Source organism: Corvus brachyrhynchos, unplaced genomic scaffold, assembly GCF_000691975.1.
Source record: "Corvus brachyrhynchos isolate BGI_N302 unplaced genomic scaffold, ASM69197v1 scaffold221, whole genome shotgun sequence".
Lineage (NCBI taxonomy): Eukaryota > Metazoa > Chordata > Aves > Passeriformes > Corvidae > Corvus > Corvus brachyrhynchos.
In genome coordinates this window covers 3,428,381-3,453,959 of record NW_008236622.1, presented here as the reverse complement: position 1 = coordinate 3,453,959, position 25,579 = coordinate 3,428,381, and the positions used below count along the sequence as shown (strand labels likewise).

The 25,579-nt window shown below is 37.0% G+C and overlaps 1 protein-coding gene across 5 annotated transcripts in view; it reads right to left on the bottom strand.

Annotated features, from left to right (window-relative positions):
* Window positions 1-397: 397 nt before the first annotated feature.
* Window positions 398-25,579, bottom strand: part of TRIP12 (thyroid hormone receptor interactor 12) — a 52,428-nt gene continuing 27,246 nt past the window's right edge. For 4 of the 5 annotated variants that reach the window (XM_017726497.1, XM_017726499.1, XM_008644153.2 and 1 more), the window contains 29 exons: window positions 25,199-25,267; window positions 24,921-25,086; window positions 24,101-24,218; window positions 23,804-23,960; window positions 23,344-23,497; window positions 22,585-22,813; window positions 21,758-21,876; window positions 20,911-21,118; window positions 19,811-19,911; window positions 19,515-19,689; window positions 18,998-19,139; window positions 17,958-18,149; window positions 17,182-17,333; window positions 15,200-15,372; window positions 14,679-14,752; window positions 14,367-14,566; window positions 13,473-13,600; window positions 13,036-13,187; window positions 12,449-12,591; window positions 11,110-11,266; window positions 10,009-10,107; window positions 9,355-9,469; window positions 8,911-9,065; window positions 8,252-8,416; window positions 6,869-7,033; window positions 4,037-4,150; window positions 3,175-3,269; window positions 2,867-2,970; window positions 398-1,788 (listed from right to left, as the gene is read on the bottom strand). In XM_017726497.1, the coding sequence (XP_017581986.1) occupies window positions 1,592-1,788; window positions 2,867-2,970; window positions 3,175-3,269; window positions 4,037-4,150; window positions 6,869-7,033; window positions 8,252-8,416; window positions 8,911-9,065; window positions 9,355-9,469; window positions 10,009-10,107; window positions 11,110-11,266; window positions 12,449-12,591; window positions 13,036-13,187; window positions 13,473-13,600; window positions 14,367-14,566; window positions 14,679-14,752; window positions 15,200-15,372; window positions 17,182-17,333; window positions 17,958-18,149; window positions 18,998-19,139; window positions 19,515-19,689; window positions 19,811-19,911; window positions 20,911-21,118; window positions 21,758-21,876; window positions 22,585-22,813; window positions 23,344-23,497; window positions 23,804-23,960; window positions 24,101-24,218; window positions 24,921-25,086; window positions 25,199-25,267 (4,218 nt within the window). In that variant the 3' untranslated portion in view covers window positions 398-1,591. The remainder of the gene's footprint in view (window positions 1,789-2,866; window positions 2,971-3,174; window positions 3,270-4,036; window positions 4,151-6,868; window positions 7,034-8,251; window positions 8,417-8,910; window positions 9,066-9,354; window positions 9,470-10,008; window positions 10,108-11,109; window positions 11,267-12,448; window positions 12,592-13,035; window positions 13,188-13,472; window positions 13,601-14,366; window positions 14,567-14,678; window positions 14,753-15,199; window positions 15,373-17,181; window positions 17,334-17,957; window positions 18,150-18,997; window positions 19,140-19,514; window positions 19,690-19,810; window positions 19,912-20,910; window positions 21,119-21,757; window positions 21,877-22,584; window positions 22,814-23,343; window positions 23,498-23,803; window positions 23,961-24,100; window positions 24,219-24,920; window positions 25,087-25,198; window positions 25,268-25,579) is intronic. The other variant, XM_017726498.1, reaches the window with a different exon arrangement.

Below are 25,579 nucleotides of genomic sequence, written 5' to 3'. Positions count from 1 at the left end.
TTACATGTTCTGGAAGTACGAGTTCTTCAGCTGGATAAAAGAAAACTTGTTAGTTTAGGGGAAATAACTAGCCTGATTAGCCAGAATTTAACAATTTCTAAGCACTGAAAGGAATTTTGATTTCTCAAAGTTGAATAAAAGTAACTATCACATTTTCATAAAGATTAACTATGTAGCAGGTACATCTCAGGAATATTTGTAATTCCCCATTTTTTGAACCCATAGAAAGGAAAAAAATTTCCCTCAAAGTTGGAGATCTTAAAAGGTCTTGTTTTAGTAGTAAATCATCCACAAGTTGCAGGTTGTTAGCCAAGTAGATTTAGGATGATTTACTTGCATTACAGTAATTTACACAATTGAGCTTTAGGCATACAGTACAAAACTATGAACAAAAAGGTGAAGCAAACTTTTTTATTTATATTCAGGTAAAAACATTAACCTGATGAAGTAAATTATTGCAGATTTGAGAAATCAGCACATAAAACAGTTGGACAGAGCATTGCTTACAGGTGCTTTATCTGTGTCAAAAGACAAAGGCTGAACTGCTTGTTCCAAGCTAGCACTGGGGGGGAAAGAAAAAAAGAAAAATAAAAAGGAGAAAAAACTACAAAATTAGCCAGGAACTTAGATCAAGAACAGGAAAACTGTTTACTCAAACAGGGAATGAAACAACTAATTTGTCTTTTAAAAAAACTTTACATCAGTTCGAAATGCTCTGGGCCTTACCACAATACACACTGGCCAGCCCAAGCTGTTGGACTTCAACTACATGAAAGAAGTAATTCTTCCTCACCTCCAGTACGAGGCTTTTGCTGCCTGAATCACTGTGTAAACAGCTCTGGAGCGCTCTGGTAACGACTGTCGCCATTATAACCTACCACTACAGTAAAACTATGCTATAAGAAAGGTTCTACCTAGTTACAAAGGCTGAGTTATATTGACAATATATATTTGATTTCAGTAAAATTTAAATTATCTTAATCAGAGAAAGAGGCATGGAGCAGTTAAATGCCCATGCTAACCAAAACATAACAATTGTTGAATGCTGCACACAAAAAGAACCAAGTGAATTGCACATCAGACAATACATGAGGATGGGTAAAATTAGAGGCAGGTGAGGGTACACAGAACTAGTCTACTAAACTAGATTCGTCAAATACATGGTGTATTTTAATTTCTGTACTTATGTACAAAAGTTGTCTTTGGAGGAAAAACTTCAGACTTAGCTAGATGGATACACACAGCCCAGTATTAAACTGCACAGCGACATTTATTGTTCCAGCCTGGAAAAACATCCCTTTTTAAATTTCACACAGCAAAGCAAGTTAAAAACTTCACTCATCAAATAAATGATAATTTAAACAAGAACTTGCTAAAGAAACCTTGTCACAACAACTTTTAGGGCCTGATCACTTTAAGTCCATAGGGGCTTTTAATGAATATCAACCAAGTGTCTTTGTTTATAATCTGCAAGCCGTTTTTCTACAACAAGAAGGCGTAACACGTTTCCTTGACTCAGGTGATATATTTAGAAAAGAATCATGAGTTTCTCTTTTGCTGTAACAGGCAGACATTGCATTTTTCATTGTGATCAGGAAAGATGGAATGACTGCTGCCCTTCTCTTGCAGCTATCAAGAGTTTTTCACGCATTATCTCAATAGTTGAATAGTCCGGCAATTTGAGATAGTTCACACAAGTCATTACTGAGGGTAAGAAATCATCGGGATTCTCTGTGGACTCAAATGTCTTCCGTACAATCGTCAAGGGAGGATTCAAACTTCGGAAACCTATTAATGAGAAAAGACATTCAGAATGGCTGCTCCTCAGGTTGCTCCTCCTGAACACCCACAGCTGACTGCAGACATCCTCCAGTGACAGAAGAACACATCGCACAACTGATTTCCCCTCAACCTTTAAAAGTTTAGAATATGGCTTTATAAAGCTGCACAGTGAGCTAAAAAATACCTAAAATCCTGCCTGCAGATTAATTTTCCAAGATGAATTTAAAATAAAGGAATAAGCTGGATTAATCTACTTTTAATTGTGTTCTGCATGTGTAAAAATTCTATCCCAATAATAATATTTTTAAGAGTTTTTTGACTTCACACATATTTTTGAAGATTCTCAGGAATTATCTGTGACTGTAGTACCTTATTTTTCTAATCTTTTCTTTTTCTTATCTTATCCAGCTAAGATTTTTATACTCCTAACACTCAATTGTATCTGCACTGTCTCTCCATAAAAGAGCTCCCAAAAATACTTAGAAAAAGAATGATCAAGTCTTTCCCCCAGATCCCAAAGAATGTAAATAGCAGAACAGATGCATGAATTCTGTTTTGACTTGCAAAGCACTCATCTGAGAATACAGTAAAATGTGTGTTCTACACTGGTCCCTAGCAAAGACAGCAAATTTCTCTTTACCCACACTGCCTCTTACCTAAATACTGAAATTCAAAAGGGGGAGAAATTAAGTAAGATTAATCCTACGCTAAGTATTGTCTCCTTTCTAGAAAGGAGACTGTTGTTTTCAGGTTACAATGCATAAGTCTGTCATCATAACTTAATGCCCCTCTAGGAGCTTTATTTAAATTTTGAACTCTCTCTTGCCCTCTGACAGACTTTCTGGCAACAATTTAAACCTGGAGAGTCAACTGAAGGAAGTGTCGTGAGATTAACACAAAGGTTGTAAGAATTATACCTGAAGCCTGCCCAGCCACTTCTGAAATTAAGAATGTGAGACTATATGAATCTCTCAAACACATAAGTGTTAAGGAATTTTTTCCTATACTGAAGTAACCATCTTATTCTGAAATACATCACTAACAGTGATTTAATGCACAGCAATATGTAATAAGGAAAACCTACCTCCTACAGGCAGTCTGGGGCTGCCTGTCACAAACTGAAGAAACAGTCTTTGCTGCTCACTATCGAAACTACTGAGAATTTCAAAGAGATACTTCACTGCTCGACTGAGAAGGGAAAAGAACCAAGAGAATATTATTTTGTTTATAGTTAAAATAATTGCATCAGATTCATATTCAGTGCAGTATGAATATTTTCAAATAAATATCCTATAATTCCTTTAGCTTGAATAGCAGTGTATGAAGATTATTTAAAAATATGTATTTTCTACTGTTTTGGTTTTCTGTTTATTTAAAAAGGTAACATATTACCTGTCATGGGTATAACCGTGATCAGGCCTGCAACATTCCATTAAAGTCTTTGCATCCCAAGTGTCTGTCTTGCTGCCACACAAGAGCTGCTCCAACTGTAAAATTAAACAACAGGGAGTAAGTGTTCCTCTTTGCATTGCAAAGCACCAGGAACACCAGAGTACCACAAAGGCTGGGCTAACACATTCCAGAGTGTGCTTTAATGCTTGTTCTTAAAGTGTCAAAGGTCCGAGTTCATAAAGGTAAACAAAGCCCTCAAAGTACAGTCTTCAAAGAGACTTCCTCAAAGAAGAATAAAACATTCTCTCTTCTAGTCCAGAAGACCATAATTGTGACTCAATTCAGTCCACTTAAGAGTGTGAGCATTTTACAAGGAAATTGATATTATGGTGGTGGTGACAATAAAGAAGATCATCTATCCTTATTCTTTTCCCCTTCATCTGAATCTCTTCTTACTGCCTGAAGCTTTGCTGAACAGCTGACTACTTGTTTTATTAACAGAAGATCCAGGTAGCATCCACATCTATCTATAACTATTCAGAGGTACTGCAATACAAGGAACTAGAGACCAACACAGAGAAATAAAGTATGATACATAAATTAAAGCGCTTCTCAGAAAAGATGGTTACACACAATTTTAAAGAAAATTGGGCGGTTCATAATAAAAGCATTAAATAAATGACTACTGAACAGAAAAATCTTTATCAGTTAAGTGTGCAATTTCAGGAACACTCAAGTTTTACTAACATGCTTCAGAAATGCAATGTCATCAGACTGCCACAAATGCCCTGCACCCAGGTTAAGACTACCCATACATGCAGGTAAAGGTTATAAAAGCAGCAGCAAAAACACTTTCACCAACCTCCTCAGGATAGAAGTACTGAAGATGACTAAGGGGGAAGACCGACTCAAATCCATCTCTGAAGGAGTCAAACTGTCTGGCAACACCTTCATTTAGTGCCCAGAATATAACTAACTGCAGGGAAAGGGAAAAAAAAATAAAATTAAAAAAAAGCGCCATTTGAACAAAGGAAGCATGCAGGGATGACTCCTGTACAAAAGAGTACAAGTACAGAAGCCAAACTCCAGCAGTCCACCCATACGCTCGCTCATTGGAGCTACCACAGGGTGCACATTGATTCATGGAGCTGCTCTACAGCATTGCCTCATTCTGCCTTAATTCATAATTTAGATTACCCTTAACATGAACATCATGCAGAATTTAAACAACTTATTTGCCTTTGTTTTCAACAAAACAAATAAACAGATCTCAGAATAGCTGGTTAAACTGAACCTATTTAACAAAAGAATATAAAGTTAATCTGAACATTTGTTGTTTTTAGAAGCCTAACATAGGTGTTCTCTCTCTACACCATTTCAAAATGCAGCAACTGAAGCAGAAATCCATAGGGCATCATTGGCAGTATTATCTTAATCTCTCCTGTGAAATATATGGGTCCCTATTCTAATATTAAGTTTTTAAAAAGTAACTTTAGCCCATTTGATATATTAGGCAGCTTAATATTGCAAGAATACATAGGAACAATAACTTCATTTCTAGTTACTGGAATATGATTAAGAATCGTGATGCAAAAGACAGTAAGACACTAATCTAGGCTTTTTGAGTGTAATTCTTCTGTTTTGTTTTGGTTTTGTATCTGTAGTTACCTCATCAGCATTAAATTAGCTTCTAAAGTGGACAGCACAAACTGAAACAACAATCAGTGGTGGGGGGAGGAAGGGCATATGACACAAATGAGACCAGAGTTCTTTTAAATAAATCTCCTGCAGCCAGTATTTCTCCACTAAATTAAGATATTTTACATGGCAGATTGCAGGCCAAGTTCAGATTCTTTTGTCAGTCAGTGCTATTGATGATTACACTTGCCTTGGATATCCTCAACTCCAGCAGGAAACGAGGGCTGGTTATAAAAGCTGTGTTGTCAACACAGAACTACAAGTTTTAAAATGTGTTTAAAGCTGTGGTCTCTGGTGCTGGTTAAAGTCATCTATGGACGCATCTGAATAGGATTAAAAAGTTCATAGGTCCTGCTGGAGTCCTGAAGCAAGAATTTAACCCCATCCCAATAACTGAAGAGTTACTGGTTCCAGAAAGCTCTCAGATATGAAAGCTCATTAGGATCTGCTGATAAGTTTTCCTACAGAAGAGTCAGGCATTGAATTTCAGGCAAGATACATTCCACAACTTTCATACACCGGGTTTTTATACTGAAGAGGAAGGTAGTAAACACCAGCAGCACAAAAAACTCTTCTACGACATAGAATATTCTATGGCTATTCTAACAGCAGAGTTGCTTACCTACGATTGTGATTACTTTTTATGATCATGAACATGTGGTATAGTTAAGCTACACTGTATTCTTGCAGATTCAAAGAGAAGATCAAATTGCTAGACAAAATTCTACTACTGAAACTTTTTGTTCACAAATTTAGAACAAGCAAGGTGGCCCCATTACAGTACAGGGGAGAAGAGGGGGAAAAAAAAAAGACAAAAAAATAGACAGAGAATAAAATCTTTCACTATATTAGTAATTGAAGCAGTTCTACCTTCTGATAAAGGCAGCTCCTGTGGGAACTGTCCTTCGGGGAAAAAAAAGGAGATAGAGGGAAGAATGACATGAAGGCAGGAGAGGCATGAAAAGCAACAGTAGGATATTCCAGCTTTATAAACTACTTTTCATGTTAATCCTCATGTAAGATTTTAATGAAAATGATATGTTCAAGAGCAGGGCAGCTGACCCACAGGGAGCTGTACAGGCCAGCTGATCAATATACTGTTTCTAAAATGCAATTCATCATACTTGTGATGGAGAGCACACTAATTTTCCCTCTGAAATCTTTTCTATTTCTTTCACATCAAGTCTCATATAGTATCACATTCTTCCCATCTTTCCCCATCTCTTTTCCAAACTGTTATAAACCGATTCCCTTTATCCCTTTCTTAGACAGAAACAGCATCCTACCTTTGTTCAGCAGTATCAACCTTCTGTTTTTCTATGCCTTATGTCCCTTTTGATATAGGAATCAATACACAGGTGGACTGTCAATTTATTCTGACATTGTTTTGTTATCTTTTCCTTACCCATTCTCTCTAGGGTTTGGGGTTTTTTTACACGTGTTTGGGGTTCTTTGGTTGACTGGTTCAGTTTTCCTTGGGGTTTTTGTTGGTTTGGTTTTGGTTTTTTGGACAAAAAAAAACTACTGCTCTAATTTTGACTCACAACTGCTGATGTTTTGTTAAGTCTGAGCCCAAAGAAGTTACACTACTATTACAGCAGTTCAAAGGCCACTGAGTAGCAGATGCTAGATCACTATTGCTAAAGAATTTGCTAAATCACTACTCATAAAAAAAATCATCATCATAACCAGATGTGGAAACTTGTTAAAGTATTCTGAAATTCCACTGCTCAAATGAATCCACTTACAACACTTTTTCTCCAAAAAGCCAAACTTCTCACAAACCACACTTTTTTATACTACACAATTTTCAAGTCAGGTGCAATTAGATTCTAACAGTTTTAGTGTAGTAATAATAACCTAGTACAGAAGAGAAGTGATAAGTAGGAAAATTATTGTTGTGCCTATCTCATGAGAATGAACTGAAATATATATGGAAACAAACTACCTGGGAGGAAGGACAAAGAATTTGAGTGATAGGTTTGCTTTTACATACTCTGAGATACTCCTCTAAATTGTGGATAGTGACCGGTGTATCTTTTCCCCCTTTTTTCAGCTCTATATTGGGAAACCCAGGAAGTGTGAAGTCCAGCCCTAGATCTTCCACTGAGCAGCCATTCATAGTCAGAGCCTCCAATGCATACTGTAGACTTTCTTTGGTCTAAAAAATTGGAAGTGAAAAACAATGAGAACAGTTAATTCAAATAAACTTATCCAAAAGTTATGACTTCTAAAGCAGCTTTGACTAAGCAGACATTTCTGTAAGAGTACTACCGTTAAAACTGTTGTTAAAAACATTAAAACTCCTTGCTTTCCTTCTGTAGTTTTCATACATAACAGGAAACCAAGACAAACAGATAAACAAGCTTAATGGATAACCTGGAAAGATCACAGGAGTACACTTTTTTCTAGCAGTTTTGGAATTCTGTAATATCCCAGAAGACAAACTATCTAGAAAATACTACTGGCAAGAAAAGGAAATGTGAAATATGCTATGGCTCAGAGGCTGGTTTTTCCTTAGGACAGTTAATAGCATTCATATTTGGCATGCATATTTACATTTTTTCAGCTTTCATCCACCAGGTTTCAGGTTTTTCCAACTCTTGGGAAATTAAAAGCAGTGACCAAGGAGAGTGAGTGAGACAGTAAGGTAAAGAGGAACAAAGACCCACAAGCTTGCAATAATTTCGCTAGTAACAAAGCAGATGTATTAAGAGTATAAATTAAGTTATTACTTCCTACCATCTATTAACATTGGATGCTAGAAAAAAGCATGTGCGCCGAAGAACTTTTATCACTACTGCCAAAAGGAACTGTGGTATTTTCAGCTAAGACCAGATATCCTTGAAAAATTAATGTTATGTCTGAATGAACCTGAATGCTCATGCATGGTGACAGTTTGCATCAGTTCTGCATACAGCTCTTCAGTGAAGAGGGGAAAAAAACCCCCCTACATAAACAGCACTTCTATGAAAATCTGAAAATTTGACTAACCAACTAGTAAAAAATCCAAACCTTTTGAGTATTCAAGAAGCAAGGACAGATTTTTTTTTTCCCTCTGATATTTAAGTTGGTTAATATTTTTAAAGTGAACCAAAACAAGTTAGGCCAACATCTGGCAGTTTTAGACATTTCTAGACTGTGTTTAATCACACAGAAGAATCCCATAATGACTTTCTCATGCTAGACTTTACAAAAAGACTGTTTTAAAATTACTAGCCACTGATCTATAAACATTAAAACTACTTTGTATGAGAACAAAGTAATTATCGATATTACAATCAGTATTAAGCCCTACGATACATTCTGAATTACTGCTACTTCATAAAATCCAAACGTGTAAAGATGCACTCTTCCATTCTTAGGGTTACTTTCCCACCTGAGTTTTATCCTGTTCAAGTCTTTTCTTTTGTCTTACAATATCTTCAAGGTGATATATTGATTTGGCTACTACTGGATCAATACTGAACAAGTCATGCGAAGTCAAGGAAGTTTCCTGTCGTAGCATCCATTTATAAAAAGGAAGTCCAAGAGGAAGGTCCACCTGGAAACCAAAGCATTGAACTGTTTAGTATTAACTGTCTTCCAAAAGTCATCTCTTGACCAGATCTACAATACTCTCGTACTACTGGCACACACCAGAACACCATGTCTGAGTGGTTTTGCCTCAGAAATTTACAGTCAAGAAAACCCAAGTGACTGCCTAGTGCATATACATTAAAGCAATCAGCAAGCTACCAAGTAGAGTTAAAATGAGCCCAAAACATTCTTGAAAGAAGACTGGAGAGAGATTGCAACACATAGCAGATAATGGCTTTTCCTTTCTACAATAAGGTCTCAAAAGCCACTGTAAAGATCTTCAACCCTTTCCCCCCACGAAAATTAAGCTGCATGCCTGTTCTCTTCCCTGCCTTCCCCCAGACTGCCCTTACTTCTAGAGATGAAAGTAATACCATTTAACTTTTATGCTTTTATCCCTCAACAGAGCTAGTGCTTTTATTTGACCCCTTCAGAAAAGATTCTCTATTTTATTCTCACCAGTCTGAAGTCCATGATTGCCTTGGCCATTAGTTTTCCCAGAAAGCGGAACTTCATTTTAACTTTTGCAATGTGAGCTGGCTTGGCTGTTCTACCAAAAGGAAGTGCAAAAAGGCCTTGAAGGTTATGAATGTACTTGGTACCTTCCTGGCTTCCTGTTGAGGAAGAAAGAAAGAAAAAGGAAGAGTTCAGTACTTACACTGCTAGTTTCTTTCAAGATGCAAGTGGCATTCAGATAATCTTAACCTAAATTTCTTACAGAAAAAAAACCACCAACCATATCAAACACACACAGAAACCCAACAAAACCCATGAAGATAATCACACACTATCAGCAGGCACATTATCTGACCACAAACTGAGGTGCTCTTTACGTAATTGAAGTCAACTTAGAATCAATTCCATATTAATCAATATTTATAGATTAGGTAGTAGAGTAATTACCTTTTGGATTGGCTAAAGTCACTTCTTCTCCCCTCCAAAGGCCTAAGTCTGCTCTCTGTAGTTCCTGAGATACAAGTGCATAGAACTCTAGTGTAGGGCCTAGGCCTGTGCCAACCTTCAGAGGACAGAGGGTGAGGGGAGAGGAGAGGGAATGAGATAAATAAGTAAATAAGTGAGTCCATTAGGTCAGTTTGAATATAAAAATCTCTGCTTAGTCTGAGAAATATAATACATTATTTCCTATAAAGAAGACTGCACTGCAAAAAGCATCTAGAGAACCTAACTACAGGAACATTTACAACATGACAGAGGCAGCCTGGAAAGACCATATATCAGAGGAAATAACAGTGGAGTAAAAGTATTAACCACCTAATGATCATATTATAGAGGAAACACACACAGCTGTTTGCTTAAGAGTTAGAAAAAAATGTGCTCTGCTGACTAAGATTGATTATGAAATTTAGATCAGAAAGAGCATCTCCTAACAACTAAATATCACGACCAAGCAGATTAGGGATAATGAAAGGATAAAATTCTTTAGCACCAGCAATGTGAAAGACACAGTCTGACCAAGCCATTTTATGAAAGTTGTAGCTGTTTGGTATTAATCTTCAGTAAAAAGGGGTTAAATTAGACTGCATTGATATTACTTACTTCATTCTCATACTGGATTTCCAACATGGCTCTTGAACTGCCTAGATCCTGCATCACAGATTCTGCCTGTTTCAACAGCTCATCTCTGTTCACAGTGCGCTACACATTAGAGAAGTTTTAAGTAGTGAAATTATGGCTTTAAGTCCCAGCTCCCAAGGCAGTTACAACAGGAAAAAAATCAGTTATGAATGTTTTTCCACCCCATGCCAATAGTTCCACAGTTCAACAATTTTTAAGTTTATACTTTGACATTACAGTTCTTGCTTCTATATGAAAACTATTTAGAATGAACGTAATCCATATAAAATGAGAAAAAATGCCTTACATTTATATCAGTGTAACTAACAGGTATTATTTTTGCCAAGAATATGGCAATAGGGCTATGATACAGCAAAGAAGTATTGTCATGTGATGTTGTATACCTCAAACTAATATGTAGAGAAGAAAGTAGAATAAAGATGCTGAAACCCAAAAAAGCCCAAAAGCACGGGGATTCCTACATGTGGGAAGCTATATTCTTTTTGAATTTGGTTCTCATGTCTCCTTGTCTTTTTTCCCCACAGGTATTCAAGATCATATAGCATATATAGCAGATCTTATTTTAAGATAATATATCTCCAGATTCAAGGCAGACATCCAAGACTCCCTCCAATTTAACACAGTCACAGCTTAGTTTTATTATGTTGTGACAGGTGATTTACCTTCCCAAAATACTAGGACAGTATTTTTGTTTATTAAGGGTCTAAATCCTGTAAATTCTTCTGAGAATCAAGCAAAACAGATCTACAAGCCAGTGTGTGGAAATATCACTAATGTTACCTAAAACTCTGCGTTCACTACTGGAGTTTAGCTTCAGGAATTACATTAGGGCCCCGCTGAGGCGCAGGCAGGCCGAGGGTGCCCCTCCTGCCCTCATGCGGCCGGCACGGAGAAGACACCGCGCCTTCTGCTGGGGGATTGCAGGAACTAAACCCACCTCCGTTCTTCGCTATACCACGGAACTCTGAAGTTTTACAGCTAAGTCTTGCTCACAATGATATTCTTAAAGACAATATAAAAATAAATAGATCCTTCATTCCATTTTAAACAAGATGTACTTACTTTTTTCCTGTCCAGTCGCGGTGCCACTCTGCTATCCTGAGAATCCGACTGATTGATTTCTGGATTAGTATCCAGTAGTCTTTGCATGGCTCGATCGCGGTCAAAGGCTGTCACATAAAACAGCATTTGGCGGGTATCAAATGGAAAGAAAAATGGGCTGCAAAGAGTATTGGATTAGTCAGTTGAGTTCCAAGCAGCATCTTTGACTATCATTTAGTTTAAAACATGATAAAAATGTAGTATGTCTGAAATTAGTGCTTTATTACCCCTCCAAAGAAGCCCTCCAGAACACACTTTACTTTTAGTTACAATGCTTAGGAGCAAGAGTCTAGAGAAATGCAATATATGAAGGAGACAAAAAATTCCAGAAACTTCTAACTCCTCTTGAAAAGTAACTTGGAATACTTGAATGCCTTGATTGTGCAAAGTTTACATCAGAAACTAAGATTCCTTGTTCACTACTGTTCTACAATTAATAAATCTAACAGATCAAAGATTTAAGCTCAAGCTCCCATATTGGGCAGCAGGAAGACATGACAACCTGCCTAGAGCAGGTTGTCAGAATAGCACCACTATTCTACCTTCCACCATTTGCAAAAAATACTTTAAATAATCTGTGAAAGACTACCAGAGAATCTTCTTACTTTAAGTAATCACTTCCACTATTCTCAAAGGCATGTGTATGTTAACAGCGTGGTCCTCCATTGGCATTAAGTGAAATGGCAGTTTTATTGAACAAATACTGCTACAATTCTTTAATATATGTTCGTGCTCATCATCTGTTATCTGGAATGCTTATGAAGGAAGTTAGAAATCTTATTTTTAAAATGAAGCCAAAGAGTTTCTCTAGACTACTTCCACAGTAAGTTGTCATCAGTACTACTGCAATTAACATGTTTGAAAAATCCAAGAATGTCAACTCTGATTTCTCATTCTTTCAAGTGGAAGAGCTTTACAGCTGGTACTCTGTATCAAGATACTACCAAGTACTATGTATATAGCTTTATAAAAATTATTTATATTCTTTTATCAGCAACAATAAACATATTTTCCTTTGTACCATGCTGAATATGCCAAGATAATTACAGTGATATGGTAAGAATGTCATTAAGCAGTTTAACAGGAGAAAAAACATCACCTGAATAATCAAAATGAACGTGATTTAAACTATGCAATATAGGTGTAAGCATCCATCTAAGTGTCACTATGTAACTTGGCAAGACTTCTGTGACTACATTTTGCACTCTCAGGAGTCCTGTAAGGTATGATGCACTGTGATGCCCAGCCAAGATTCCTACTGAACTGCAATTACAGACAGTAGACAGCAAATCACTCATACCATGTTTTTCCAAGTTCTGTCAGCCAAGTTGGGATGTTTCCTGTCATAATTACCAAAGGGTCCTGAAGCTGCCTGTTTGCTTTTGCTGTCAGTTTACTGTTGATAAACTCTGAGGTTGGAATTATCTCCTTGCAGACTGCATTCTGTGTTTAATAAAAGCAATGTATTTCTAGTTAGAGAAATGCTGAAAGAAATAACAAGTCTTTGTTAAAAAAGATTTTTAATGCTTCTAATTTGCTTATCATGGAAAGTAAAAAAACTTCCATTGCTGTTTTGTTCATCCAGCGTCTAAGACATGAAAGAAGGACTGAGTAGATTTTTACTACTAATTTTCTTTTAAGGAATAATGGTGGTCTTTCAACTTCAGGAAGGACAAAGCATGGGAATTGTGTTCAACACACTATAGAGAAAATATGACTGACTAAGAATTTACAGCCTTCATCTTATCAGGAGTTAAGAGAAACATGTAGGGGAAGATGGTAGTATTTGCATCATTCTGTCTTCTTGAGGGGGAGCAGGTGGGGGGAAAGGTTAATGGTTCTGTCCTGAACCAAGTATCAAAGTGATTTTAAAAGTGCTCTACTCACATCATACAAGTAATACCAGTATCGACTGATAGCGTGTAAAACTCTCAAAAGAAGAATAACATCTAGTGAGGGGTCTTCAAATGTTATATTTTCAGGTGGAGTAGATATGAGGTAAATTTCCAGAGGATTTAATACCGAAGGGCATACACCATCTAGCAGGAAAAAACAACATGTTAGCAAAACAATCCAATTGAAGTTTTCCCAAGATTTAATTATTAGGAGCCTAGGTAGTATTAGTCATGGCATTCACCTAACAACAACAGTTTAGTTAAACAACTCAGTAAATATCTTACTTTTAGTTTTAATATGCAGATTAATATACTTACTATTTCTATACTACATCTGCTTTAAAAGAAACACTATAATGTTTGTAAACATTGTGAAAGTTCTGAAAGGACTGAGAGGAAATCTAGCATATAGCAAGGTATTACACTCACCATGCCACAATTCATCATGTTTTTTAGAATTTCGAGGGGAGGTTTTTGTGGGAGCAGTTTGTGCTCTTCCTCTTTTACCACCAACACAGTCCTTATTACCATCTTCATCCTCTCGCACAGGTTTGTACCTAAAAAGTAACCGAAAGTTAAAAGTATGCTTTTAAATGCTACCTTACAGGGAAACAAAAGCACTTTTAAAGGTGTTAGTTAGTTAGAACTTTACTTGAATGACAGTTAAAAGCAGAGAGACAAGAACACTGCACTGGGATATGATCCAGCCTCCGAGGCAAAGTATTTCACAGGGAAGAAAAAAATGGAGACCCTTCTGCTCCATAAACTGGAAGGAGAGAAGGCGAATGTATAAACAAAACCCCAAAATGATTGACATTAGTTAGGGTTAGGTTAAGTTTGGGGGTTTTTTGGTTGTTGTTTTGTGGGGTTTTATTTGTGTGCTTTTTTCTTTACATTTAAATGTTAAAAAGAAAGAGACTGCTGAACATTAAGATGTTCAGCATGGTCGTGTGTCAATGCTTCTTGCAAAGTATGGCCAGAGAATACATTCACCTTCACAGCAATCAACTGGGAAAATCAGTATGAAGTTGACCATTACTTGCATACTGCACATTCTCTACTGTTTGTGGTTAGTTACCTAACACTAAGAATGGTTTCTAGCAGGTGTCACTTAAAATTTCCCATTTCTTGTTCACCAGCTTTACTCATGAGCTAGAAAGAACACCAGGAGCCAGCAATGAATTCTTACTAAGTTTGGAAATTCAAAGCTCCAGTTTTCAAAGGGAAAAAAAAAGAGAAAACAGAGCGATATTCCCAATTTCTTGATGCATATACATTTAGGAAACTGGAGAAGTTATTCCTGGATTTCTCTAGGCAACTTACCAAATGGTGTGTGTTTTTGTCCAAATCCCAGCTCTTCCCAATGGGTTGCTTTCATCATCTGTAGATTCCCTCTCTTCCTCAGCTTGCAAACTGTACTGCCTGACTGCTTGATATACAGTCATATTGTATGGTAGCAAGTGATCTCCAATGTAAAACTGCAATCTATGTCTCACATTCCCTGAATTTAAGAATTGAGCAGCCTGAACAAAAAAAAAACCAAAACTCATACAAGTTAGGAAACTTGTTGCATAGCTTTTCTTCAGGCCCCTCCCCACACTGTGCCCTCCCCTTACTCCCAGAGCAAAAGCTTACCAAAGATTCATCTATTTCTTCATCTGACCCATCATCATCACTATCTTCATCATCTTCTCTAACTCTTCCATAGCCTGAGACAAGAGAAAAGAAAGACATCCTCATTTGCTTTTCTTCATGAAATGTAACAATGCTTTGGTACTCTGAATGTTATAATGTCTAGAACTTTAAAACAGCTCCAAAATGCATCAGTTAAAAACAGTAAGATTCAGAACTGCAAGAACAAATTTCAGTAACAACATCCGGCATCAAAACTGCCAAGTATAGTTTTGTACAGCCAGTATGACAGTAAAGTAGATTATACTTGTTAGTATTTTGACTGAACTGTTTACAACAGGAAGAAGTTTGTCCCAGAAACAGAAGATTCTCTATAGCTTTAGTCTCCCCTGTGAGCAAGATTTATTTATAGGTACCTTCCATTTGTCTTCAGCATAATCCTCACAGGTTTTTACAGACTCTACACTGTCAGGAGGAACTATTCCAAAAAGGAAAACACAAATGACACTATAATATATAAATACCTCTAACTACAAGGTATCTTTCAATGGCTTGTACCAAAGCCAGAGGATCAATCTTCACAGGGCCACCTTTCCACTGTTTCACATTAGCACAGTCTGGATGTCTTTGCAGTTGGCATTTTAATTGATGTGTATTGAAGAATTTTAAAGCTTGCGATCCTCTGTTAAGAGAAAAACTCAAAATAATTTGTGAAAAAAGTTGCTACACAAAGAATCTAATAACCATAATTGCATTAAAAATGCATTAAAAGAGGCTTATACATGCATTTACAATTTTACTTGTTCAGAGAATTATTTGTCAGACTATTTCTCTAAAACTAAGCTACAATGGTTTGGATAAATAGAATTAAAAGTTTTCTTTTACAAGAACACCAGAATCCAACTTGGACAAAATCTGGAAGCTACACGAATTGAGAGAAAGTCCAGCCTCAGGTCTGACTACAATATGACCTATACTGACCATCTTTGAAATCTGAAGTTGGTCAGCTGATGGCACAGGAGATTTAGAGCTGTGTTTACATGCAGTGAAACATGGATCAGAAATGGGTATGGAAAACGCAAGTACTCATTTATTTGGTTTTTTTTCAATAAGGACCTGAAGAGAAATCCTGAAAGCTCCTCTGTTTTTTTCTTGCCAAGGATAGTTTATATACACGTTCCACCTCACCAAACTATCCATACTCAAAGCTAGCTGGTTTTATACAACAAGCCTCTTATTTCTTCTGCTTCTATACAGGTGCTAGTAAAAGCAAAAAAAACTTAATGCCTCAAAATCCTCACTGACATAATCCACATTAAAACCAGCAGTCAAACAATGCTACAGCAGTCTGGCTTCCTGTGTTTCATTTTCTATCAAAAAGAACAGCAACATTTTGCTTCTGTAATTAGCAGCTTTTTAATTTTGGTAGTTAGCCCACGTTTTACAAAAATAACGTGTATAAGGAAGCATTCTCACATTACAGAGCACATACTATTTGAAAGCCAGTATAGAGACACTAATTTCTTCTAATAAGAAATCAGTGTACTGCATTAATTCCCATTGATTTTAAGCTTCACAAAACACAAGTACTGAATTTTAATGTTAGGTTAATGCTGTAGTGTGAGGCTCCAAAACACCTAATATAATGGATGTTGTGCCACCATTAATGACAAAAAGATTCTCCACACTACCTTACTACCTGAGACATAGAAGACCTTTGGTATTTCTAACTTTTCTAAAGAAGAGGTTTTGAAAATTCATTTTCAATGCTCCTCCTCTCCTGCAGAGCTTTTAGCCAGCACCAGAAATACTTTCAAAACTTATACACAACCTCTACTGAAACAGACCTACTGTTATATAATATGTGAAATCTAGTGTTGATTTACTGAAGCATAGAAAAGAAATTGTAGAACAGGTCTTTAGTTACTCAGATCTGTTACTTAAAACACAACTAACAAGCTGGATTCCAAATGTATTCTGTATCATAAGACTCAGGGCAGGTCTACAGCTATTTTAAACTCTACTGACAGGCAAGACTTATCACTTAATCCACTATCATCCTAGAGAACAGAACCTATATGAATAACAAAGTTTAGCACTGTAGTACACTCTCTGCAATTTATTACTCTGCTAAAAAACATCAGTGTCTAAGCAATAAATAGATTGTTTGTTTCCAGTGTTTGTTACATGGGGACAAGGAAGACATTTGGATTTTTAAAGGATAAATTTAGAGATTGCATTTAAAGTTACTCTATCACCCCCAATTTAAGTGAGACAAGTTTCAAGATGGTAAGTAAACATTTGGTAAAATATTCCATCTTCCACTGGGAAAAAAAAAACCAAAAACAACTGTGTCATTGCTTTTGTGTTTAACAGGGTCAGAAGTTTCCATTACCTCCTCTTGTAATTGTATTTCTACTGGTACTTGTCCTTTTACTGTTGTTTGAAACAAGTTTTGGAAAACAAAAGCTTCCAACAAAACTGTTACCTGAGCATTAATCCTTACCTGCTCCCTGTTCCATTTCCACTAGGGAAGTCATGCACTTTAACAGGAAACTGTTCCATCTGACTGAGGCAGTTATTCATTTTATGGACTAATGCCAACAAAGGTGCATTTTCTAATGGCTCTAATCTTCCAAGGGGCTCTTCTCCAGGAAGCTGAAATACAGTCCAGTCTTTTAGTTACCTGCTTGAATTAAACCATCCTAAACAATTTATACCATAAATTAAGAATCACTACTCTCACTGAAAGCAGCAGCAGTATCACGATGACTAAATGACACAAGTTGACGAAAGACTTGTTTCAAAGAATGTACTTTTCTCTCGTGGTTTCAACTGAATAGCCCAATTTTAAGCATTCGCCTTTAACCATGAGCAATAAGCTTTTTGGAAGTTTTAGTTATCTGCCTTCCTCTCTTCCACTTCACATTTCTTTCTTTAAGTGATAATATTACTATCCAAACTCTTTCCATATCAGCTTCTTGAAAGAGAGAAACAACTTCTAAGTTGTTCAAGACTCAGATAATTGGCCATCTTGGCATTTTTTCCACTGCTGTGTGGAACTATCTGTAATTACAAGGTATTCAAAAAAGTTCATGACCTATAAAGACATTGAACAATGTGAAAGTTGCAGCTATACAACTTAGATATAAACAAAACATTCTTTCTGTATTCCACCTGTAAGGTAAGGTCAACACAGAACTTCTCAGATGACTTTTTGAGAAAGAAAATTTGAGAGAAAGACAACTAAGAATGCCAAAAAAAATAAACAAGAAAACTTACTGGAGAGGAAAAAAATACATGAAGAAATCTTTTCAATCTGATATCCCTGCTAACAGCATCTTTTTCACTTTTAGATGTCAAGTAAAGCAGCAGTTGTTTAACAAACCCACTATGCTGGATTTCAAATGAGGAGACGTCAGATTCCGAGACAATGCTACGGATTTCTACAAGGCACTCTGTTCCACCATCCACCTGAAAATCATGAAGAGAGTGTTTTACTACCTAGGTATTAAGGGCTTAAGAAATTGTATTTTTCCTCCTACTGCATGTAACAGCTCTAAAGGGAGAGGAAAAAAAGGGAAGTCTGGAATGTATAGTAACTCAACACAAGCAGCAACGCAAGGCAAATAACCTGAGGATAAGCACTCCTCTGTTCAAGGGGAGACATTACAGGCAACATCTACATTCTCTATTTTGCGAGAAATGCAAGGTCCCATTTCTGTCTCATGCAAGGTAAAGATAAGCTCCAAGTAAGGATGCTTTCTGTTTAAAACAACCAAACAAAACCCCAACAACTCAGATGGGTATATGTTTTACGTGACATTCGTGTGGGAGAGAGAGGAGGAAAAGTTTCGTCTTTTAATGATTGCTTAGATCAAAGCACAGAACACACCTCAGCTCTTGTGATACTTCAGAAGTTACATGTTTAGATCACCTAAAAGGACCACAACTGTCTGAAAAGCAAGGCTGGAGTTCTTGACATGCTACCACATTCACCCTAACCCGTATTTCTTCTATCATTTTAACAAAATGCTGCTTCCCTCTCCTTCTTCCCCCAGTCCCAAAGTTCTTACTACAAACTGTATTGCTCTTTAAGAATAAAGTCAATCCCTAACACTAACTGTAGAACTTTTGAATGTGAAATAAAATACTATGCAAATGACACATTGCTAGGACTGGTCTTTTATCCTAAGTGGTGTGTGTCAGAGCTTACACACTCATTCTAAAAAATTACTTCAAGTCATAATGACTCATAAGGCAAGGCAAGGCAAGAAATTACTCCCCACCCTCCCCCCCCAAGTAAGTTTGCCACTTCTAACCTGGAGGTTGAGTTGTTCAGTTGCAGTGCAAAGTCTCTGTAATACATTTAGTGCAGGATTGCTTCCGTCCATGTTTTCAGAACTAAAGTAATGTTCTACAAATTTATGGGCTTGCTCCTTAATCCAGCCCTTAATTTTTTCTCTGTAAAGAAGCACACAAAAGACATTTAGCCACACTTAGCATTTGCATACATCAAATATTACAAGTAAATATAGCCTGAGTATAATTTACTCCATGTTAAACAGCAGTCGCAGAAATCCCTTTGCTTTTATTCCAACATAGTCAAGCTCTTTTCTCTACAGATCAATTCTTGCATTGTTTTTCTCAGTTCTCCGATTTTTCCCCCACCATGCAACTTTAAACTATCCAGATGTTATTTTCTCTACCTTAATTTCTTCATTCTTTTTCCAGAATTATTTTAACTGTGGTTAACCTCCAACTTCTTTGTAGGTGCTACTTAATCACCTGATCATAGCTGACATCATGTTACAAGTATTGCAATTTTTTTGTGTGTACCTGTTATTGGAAATGGTATCCTTGGAAGCAGCCCTTGCAAGACCACTTACTCCTGCTGTTCGTGCTGGTTCGATATTATTACTGTTGGATTGTGTGCTTAATCTTCCCCATGTCTTAGGATTTAAACTTGCCAAGAAAGAAGATTTAGGAGACTGAGTAGTTGTAGGGCTTTTAGCTGGAAGAAGTAAAGAGAAAATTTAAGAGAATCAACAGGTTTATTACAGCTAGCTCTTTCTGCAGGTTATAAGCTTACTTTAAAAAGGAGTTGAAAGTATCATACTTTAAGAATTATTTACCTTGATTGTCTACTTTGTCATCATCTCTTGGAGGGGAATATTTTGGTCTCCTTGGCCCTCGTTTTGGCAGTCTTTTTCTCTTTAGAACATCACTCAGTCGTCTGTTAAAAATAAATGTAACTTATTTCCACCCATGAACATATTCATGCACACACCCATCCCTCAGTTTAAGATGCACCTGGCCAACTACTTCCTTGAGAATTGAAGAACAGGTTGCATCCCATAATAAGGACATTCCTTGCTTTAGGAGCAGGGGCCTCAACTCTATAATTGACAGGACAAACTCAATCCAGAAAGAAGGGGTTTTGCTGATTGTCATTGTTCTATTATGAGCAGCCAAATACAGCCAGAAGTGACACTAAACAGAGGTTTCTCATAATTTTCATACTTTGTGTATCCATCTGTTTGTTCATTTATTTGAATACACTTAGAAAAGAAAAATTCCACTAATGGCTACTGAATAAACAAACACCAATCAATATTGGATCTTTAACATGCCTCCCCTACAAAAGCCCAGAAAACACTTCAACAATTTGTGGCATTTCTACTCGTCAATCACCACACTTCACAAGTTCACATATTTCGATTCTTGTTTAAAATGACCAATATTTGACCTTTAAAATAAGAACAAACTAGTAATTTATTCCTACACTGTATTTTAATTCTACGAGTGTACAAAATTATTGCCTTCCAACAAAAATTAAGGATAATTTCTTTCTTCTCCAGTCTCCAGCAGAAAGGAATCATGTACCATAGCTCTGAAAGAATCACTGTCCTCAGCAGTTAGATGAGACTACGAGCTGTTGCTCTTGGCATTCTCCCAAAACAGAAAATTAATATCATTATGACATAACTATCAGGTCACTATTTCGTTGTTTTCTCTTTTAAACATTTAATATAAAATGAATCAAAACTACCCATTGAAAAATTCAACACCACTCCAATTTAGTTCTTTAGAGGAAAATACCACAACAAAATGCAGATGATAATGTGGGCAGCCCATGTCACTCTAGGCTTTTTTTGAAAAACAAGATAAAAAAACCCCAAAAGAAAGCACCAAAGCCAGAGCGAACAGATTACTTTTCAGAAAGTGCACTTACCCCTGTGGGCTCAGATCCAAGGAATCCTCCCGGCTGTGCTGTAAGCTGGGAGAGCCCAAATCTGCAGCTGCATTGCTGGCAGCAGTGGCTGTCCCAGTACTTATTGTCGTAGTGGTACCCAGCGTTCCTGATCCATTAGTGCATACTTTTGGTGGGCTTGTTAGCAAAGCCTCAGACTCTGCCAAGTTTTTCACTTGGTGCATCACCCCTTTGAGAAAGAAGAAATCTTTGTTTGGTGGGTTGGTCTGGGGTAGGGGGAGCGAAGGGGGTGGTAGAGATGTGGTGGCAGCCACAAGGGTGTTTGAAAATGTAGAACTGAGTGTTATTTGAACCTCTGCTTTGACTATGGCAGTATTTGCTCACCCCACCAATCAACACTAAGCTTTAAAAGCACTCCAATCTTTTCTTCAAAAACTTAACCTACATAGTTTAAAAATAAAAAATTAGAGCAGTATGAACAGCAGCTGAAGAAACCCCAAGCACAAGGACTAACACAAGGACTTCCTGCCAAAGATTAATCAGTTTTCTCCAGTAAGATTTCCCATGTAATTTCAGTGAGCCATCTTCAGCCTAAGTCAGTTCACTAGTATCTAGTGAGCCTGTACAAACTTGTTTCAGATTCTAAAAACACAAGCTTGTCTCCTCCAGAGTCTGGGTCAGCTCCTCCCATGTAATATGAGGGCAGCTTTCACAGATTCACCTTTATTATTCAAGAACAATATTCAATTTTTACAACTTGGGGAGAGTGGAGAGAGGGGGTAAAGGACTCAGATTCTCCACAAACACATTTTTAAAATACTACAAAAAGAGGTGAAGAGGAAAAAAAAAAAAACAAACCACAATTTACCTTCTCTTCTGAAGTAAACACTAAAAATGTCAGGTAACTTTTGCATTAAAATCTCTGCCATCTGCAGGGCTCCAACTACTATCTTAAGGTCTTGACTCGACAGCATGGAGGCAATATGACTAAAACAGATAATTTATTAGAATTAGCTTTGTCTTTTTTTTGGCTGAGTTTTTCTTTTTAAATCAAGTCAGTTCATCTTGCATACACAGCACTGGAGACTGAAAACAAATTTTATAGTGCTTTTATCAAAGCTATCAATAAAAGGACTGAAACAGTTCTATTCCCACCTATATCACTTTTACCAAGTTTTAACATGGCATAAAGGAGTCTCTTACAAACAACAGTGTTGTTTGTAGAACTTGGTACTGTCTTTGAAAAACAATTTAGTTTATTTTCCAGCTGCATCCTCAGATCCCCAACTTTATGTGTAACATGTAGGAGAGGTTTCAGGAATAAAACCTAGCAGTTGAATGCTATGAGTGTCTGTTATTGCTCACATTGTATTACCTCAAAAGTTATCTTGCCCTCAGAGAAGTTCATAGGCAAGTTTTAGAAATCAAAAACCAACAAAGAGTAATATTAGACACTCCTAGTACACACAGCCAGACGCCACCTAAGTTTCTAGTAGGAATGTCTAGCGCTGGCAACTACTGCAAAATCTATGATACAAAAAAAATCCCTGCAGAGCTGGCAGCCTCAGCTTTTGGAAAATGAACGAGACTTTAAAAGTATAATTTTCCCCTTAAAAAGATGATTCAAAAAAAGTAACCACAAATTTGAGCTGTAAGCTCAAAATTAATTTCATTTGCAGCAGTTAATGAACCCACCTTGAAACAGCATGGTTTTTCAGCACATCCTTCAGAAGTTCAGCATCAGCAAAATAAATTATCCTAAGAATTGCTCTAAGGCACTTGTGTCTAACAGCAGGTCCAGCTGAAGAACTATATACTTCATAAAGAACACCAAACAATGTTTTGATAAAGGATTTTGCCAGTTCTGGGTCCTCTTTCATTAACTGTGCTCGAGCATCATCCTTCTTCAATTCCGAATGTCCACCTGTGAGAAAGTGCGCAACGCATCACTGTACAGATCTTTGCATCTCTGCTCCGATGATTACTTTTGTTAAAACTGATTTAATTCAGCTCTTGAATGGAAAAGATAAAATTCAAGAACCAGAAATCAAAGTGAGTAAGCAGGTACAAAACTTCCTCTTTTCAGGAGTTCAATCCTTTTTTCTTCAGTTTTCTTATGTATTTCTGTATAATATTATGAAGCCCTCACAGAGTCTTCATTAAATAAAAGAGATGTATCAATAGAACTGTTTCAGAAATCCCAAGCCAGGAACACACCCAGCTCCCTCCCAATTCCATACATTTTCAGCTGCCAGGAGGAGTTTATATGTTAAAAAGCACACATGTCAACAGTACGAGTTTTGTTATGAAGCTTTCTTCATTCATGTAAATCAGAATAGTCTGAAGTTCCAAAGAAGCCATAAGAAATGTATTAGTTAAGCAGTAAACTGCTGCACAACCCAGAATAAATCAGCCACAGCTAGAGAGCCCCGCTGTTTCCTGAGCTGTACTTACTAGTGTTTGTATTGGCTAAAGGGTTTGGTTTTCGCTGAATGGCACGGGCTGTTCCAGTATCCTCATTTATTTGCTGCATAGAGTTAAAATCAATAGTATAGACACGCCCAAGTGTAGACAGGCTTATCTCATCCTCACCAACCTGATGAGCTGCCTAAAACCAAGAAAGAGTTTAAAGTTAAGAAATCCCTAACAAACAGAAAGCTGTATGAAAGGTAAGAAGAGGGGTAACACAGTAGGAAAACAATGGCAGAAATACAGTAAGAACAGTGATTAAGTGATTTGGTGTGGCTGAACACCAAAATAATGCAATATTACAGGAGGACATTTGAGGAAACTTGTGTTTCTTACTCAGAAAGATCAAGAGTGGTATTTTCAAAGACAGAGAAAGCACTCAATTCCTTATACAACCGCACGCAGATTTGAAAAGCATCATCACACAAATGTGTGGAATTACTACCTCTATTATTCGACTATCAATCCTGTTATACGGATGCCAGAGACCCCTGTCATCTCGCCATTGCCATATTGCACCATCCGTATTTTGTGCATTTCCTTTCTTTAGCATAGTATCAACAGCAAAGATTCCCTCTTTTGGCAGGCAAGGCATCAGTTCACTGTAAAGGACATTAAAACAATATTTTACTAGAAGTATACGATCAAGTCCATCTAAGCTGAAAACTGTTTGCCTTATTTTAGTGAAGTTCAGGATTTTAACATACCAACCAGACCCAAAACCTAGGACTGCAAGACTTACCAGATAAGAGAAGTAAGTTCATAAAGTTCTTGAGGACTTCGTGGAACAAGGTCAATTTGTTCTTGACAACTCCCATTTGAGGCTCCACAAAGGAGGAAGTGAAGCGTTTCTGCAATATCTATAAAAATTATTATTCATGAGACTGCCTGTATCAGACATGGATTTCATTTTCTGTTGGACATTACACAGCAGAGATAGTTACTGCCCAAAGCAAACACAGTGTGAGAGTAGGACAAAAGTGTTTCTTTGAACACTAAGAAATGTGTTTGTTCTCAGGTCTGGGGTTTGTGGCTTTTTTGGGTTTGTGGTTTTTCCTTTAAGGGACAATTAGGGGAAAAATGCCACTCAATATACAAGACACAGAAGAAAACAGGGAAAGGTACAGGGCAGTTGAAGTGGTAAGTCAAAATTTATGAAATGGAGCAAAGAAAACAAGTGACAACTAAGACAGTTATACAACAGTTACTTTTGTTAATGTTTTCCCCTAGAAGAAGTATTTAAAGCACATGGTTCCCCCACACGGTAAAAACTAAGAAAAGAATTATTCAACTCAGGCTGGAATAAGAACAGTTTGTGCAGCTAATACAGACTTAAAACTAGGTGAGCACTGCAGTGACAACAGCTAGAACTAGGAAAAGTGATAAAAACCCCTCTGGATAAAAGTTTTCAACATTTTAACTAACCTTTTTATCCCAAGGGAAACACAGTAAGAAAAATTAAAAGAACAGAATCTTTATATAATCAAGCGCACAGAGGTCCATAATGACTGTAGGTATTAACATGAACAGGCCCCCTAGAACATGGAAGAATAAGAACTTACTTTGCTTCATAAGCTGGACTGCAAGTGTGGGGCAGTTGGAGCACATCAGGGAGAACATGCGCACCACCATGATGAACATTCCTGAGCTCAGGATAGGAGGTGTCACAACCAAGAGCTGCTGGATATTTGTTAACAAGTCCTTGGAAGCAACCTGCTGCAGCAAGTTCTTCAGGAGAAAACAACAAAATAGAAAACATTAGTCTTTGAAAGGTGAGCCCTCATGAGAAATGGGGTGGGGGAAGAAGGAAACAGAAATGCAACCCGATCCACACTCTTACCTCTTCATGCTGGAAGTTGTCCACTAGCCGTGCAAAACAGAGACAAGTGCTTTCAACAGACTTTTTGTCCTGTTATAAAAAAGTTAAGTTTTGTTTGAATTGAAAATTTTTAACTTGCACTAGATCATCCTGTTATTTTGAGGCATTCATCAAATTTCTCCGAAAGAGCCAGTCTAATCACATTTTACACAACATTACAGCTCTGACTTTTAAATTCACTGACAGTCTAAACTGACTTCCTGATACAGCTGTGCTTCCTACATATTCCCTGGGAAACACCCCCCACTTGCAACACAAATACCTTTAAGGACCTTTAGAGATGAATAAATTAATCCCTAATATTCTTTTTGGATTCTGCAAGGAGGAAACAATATGGAAAAG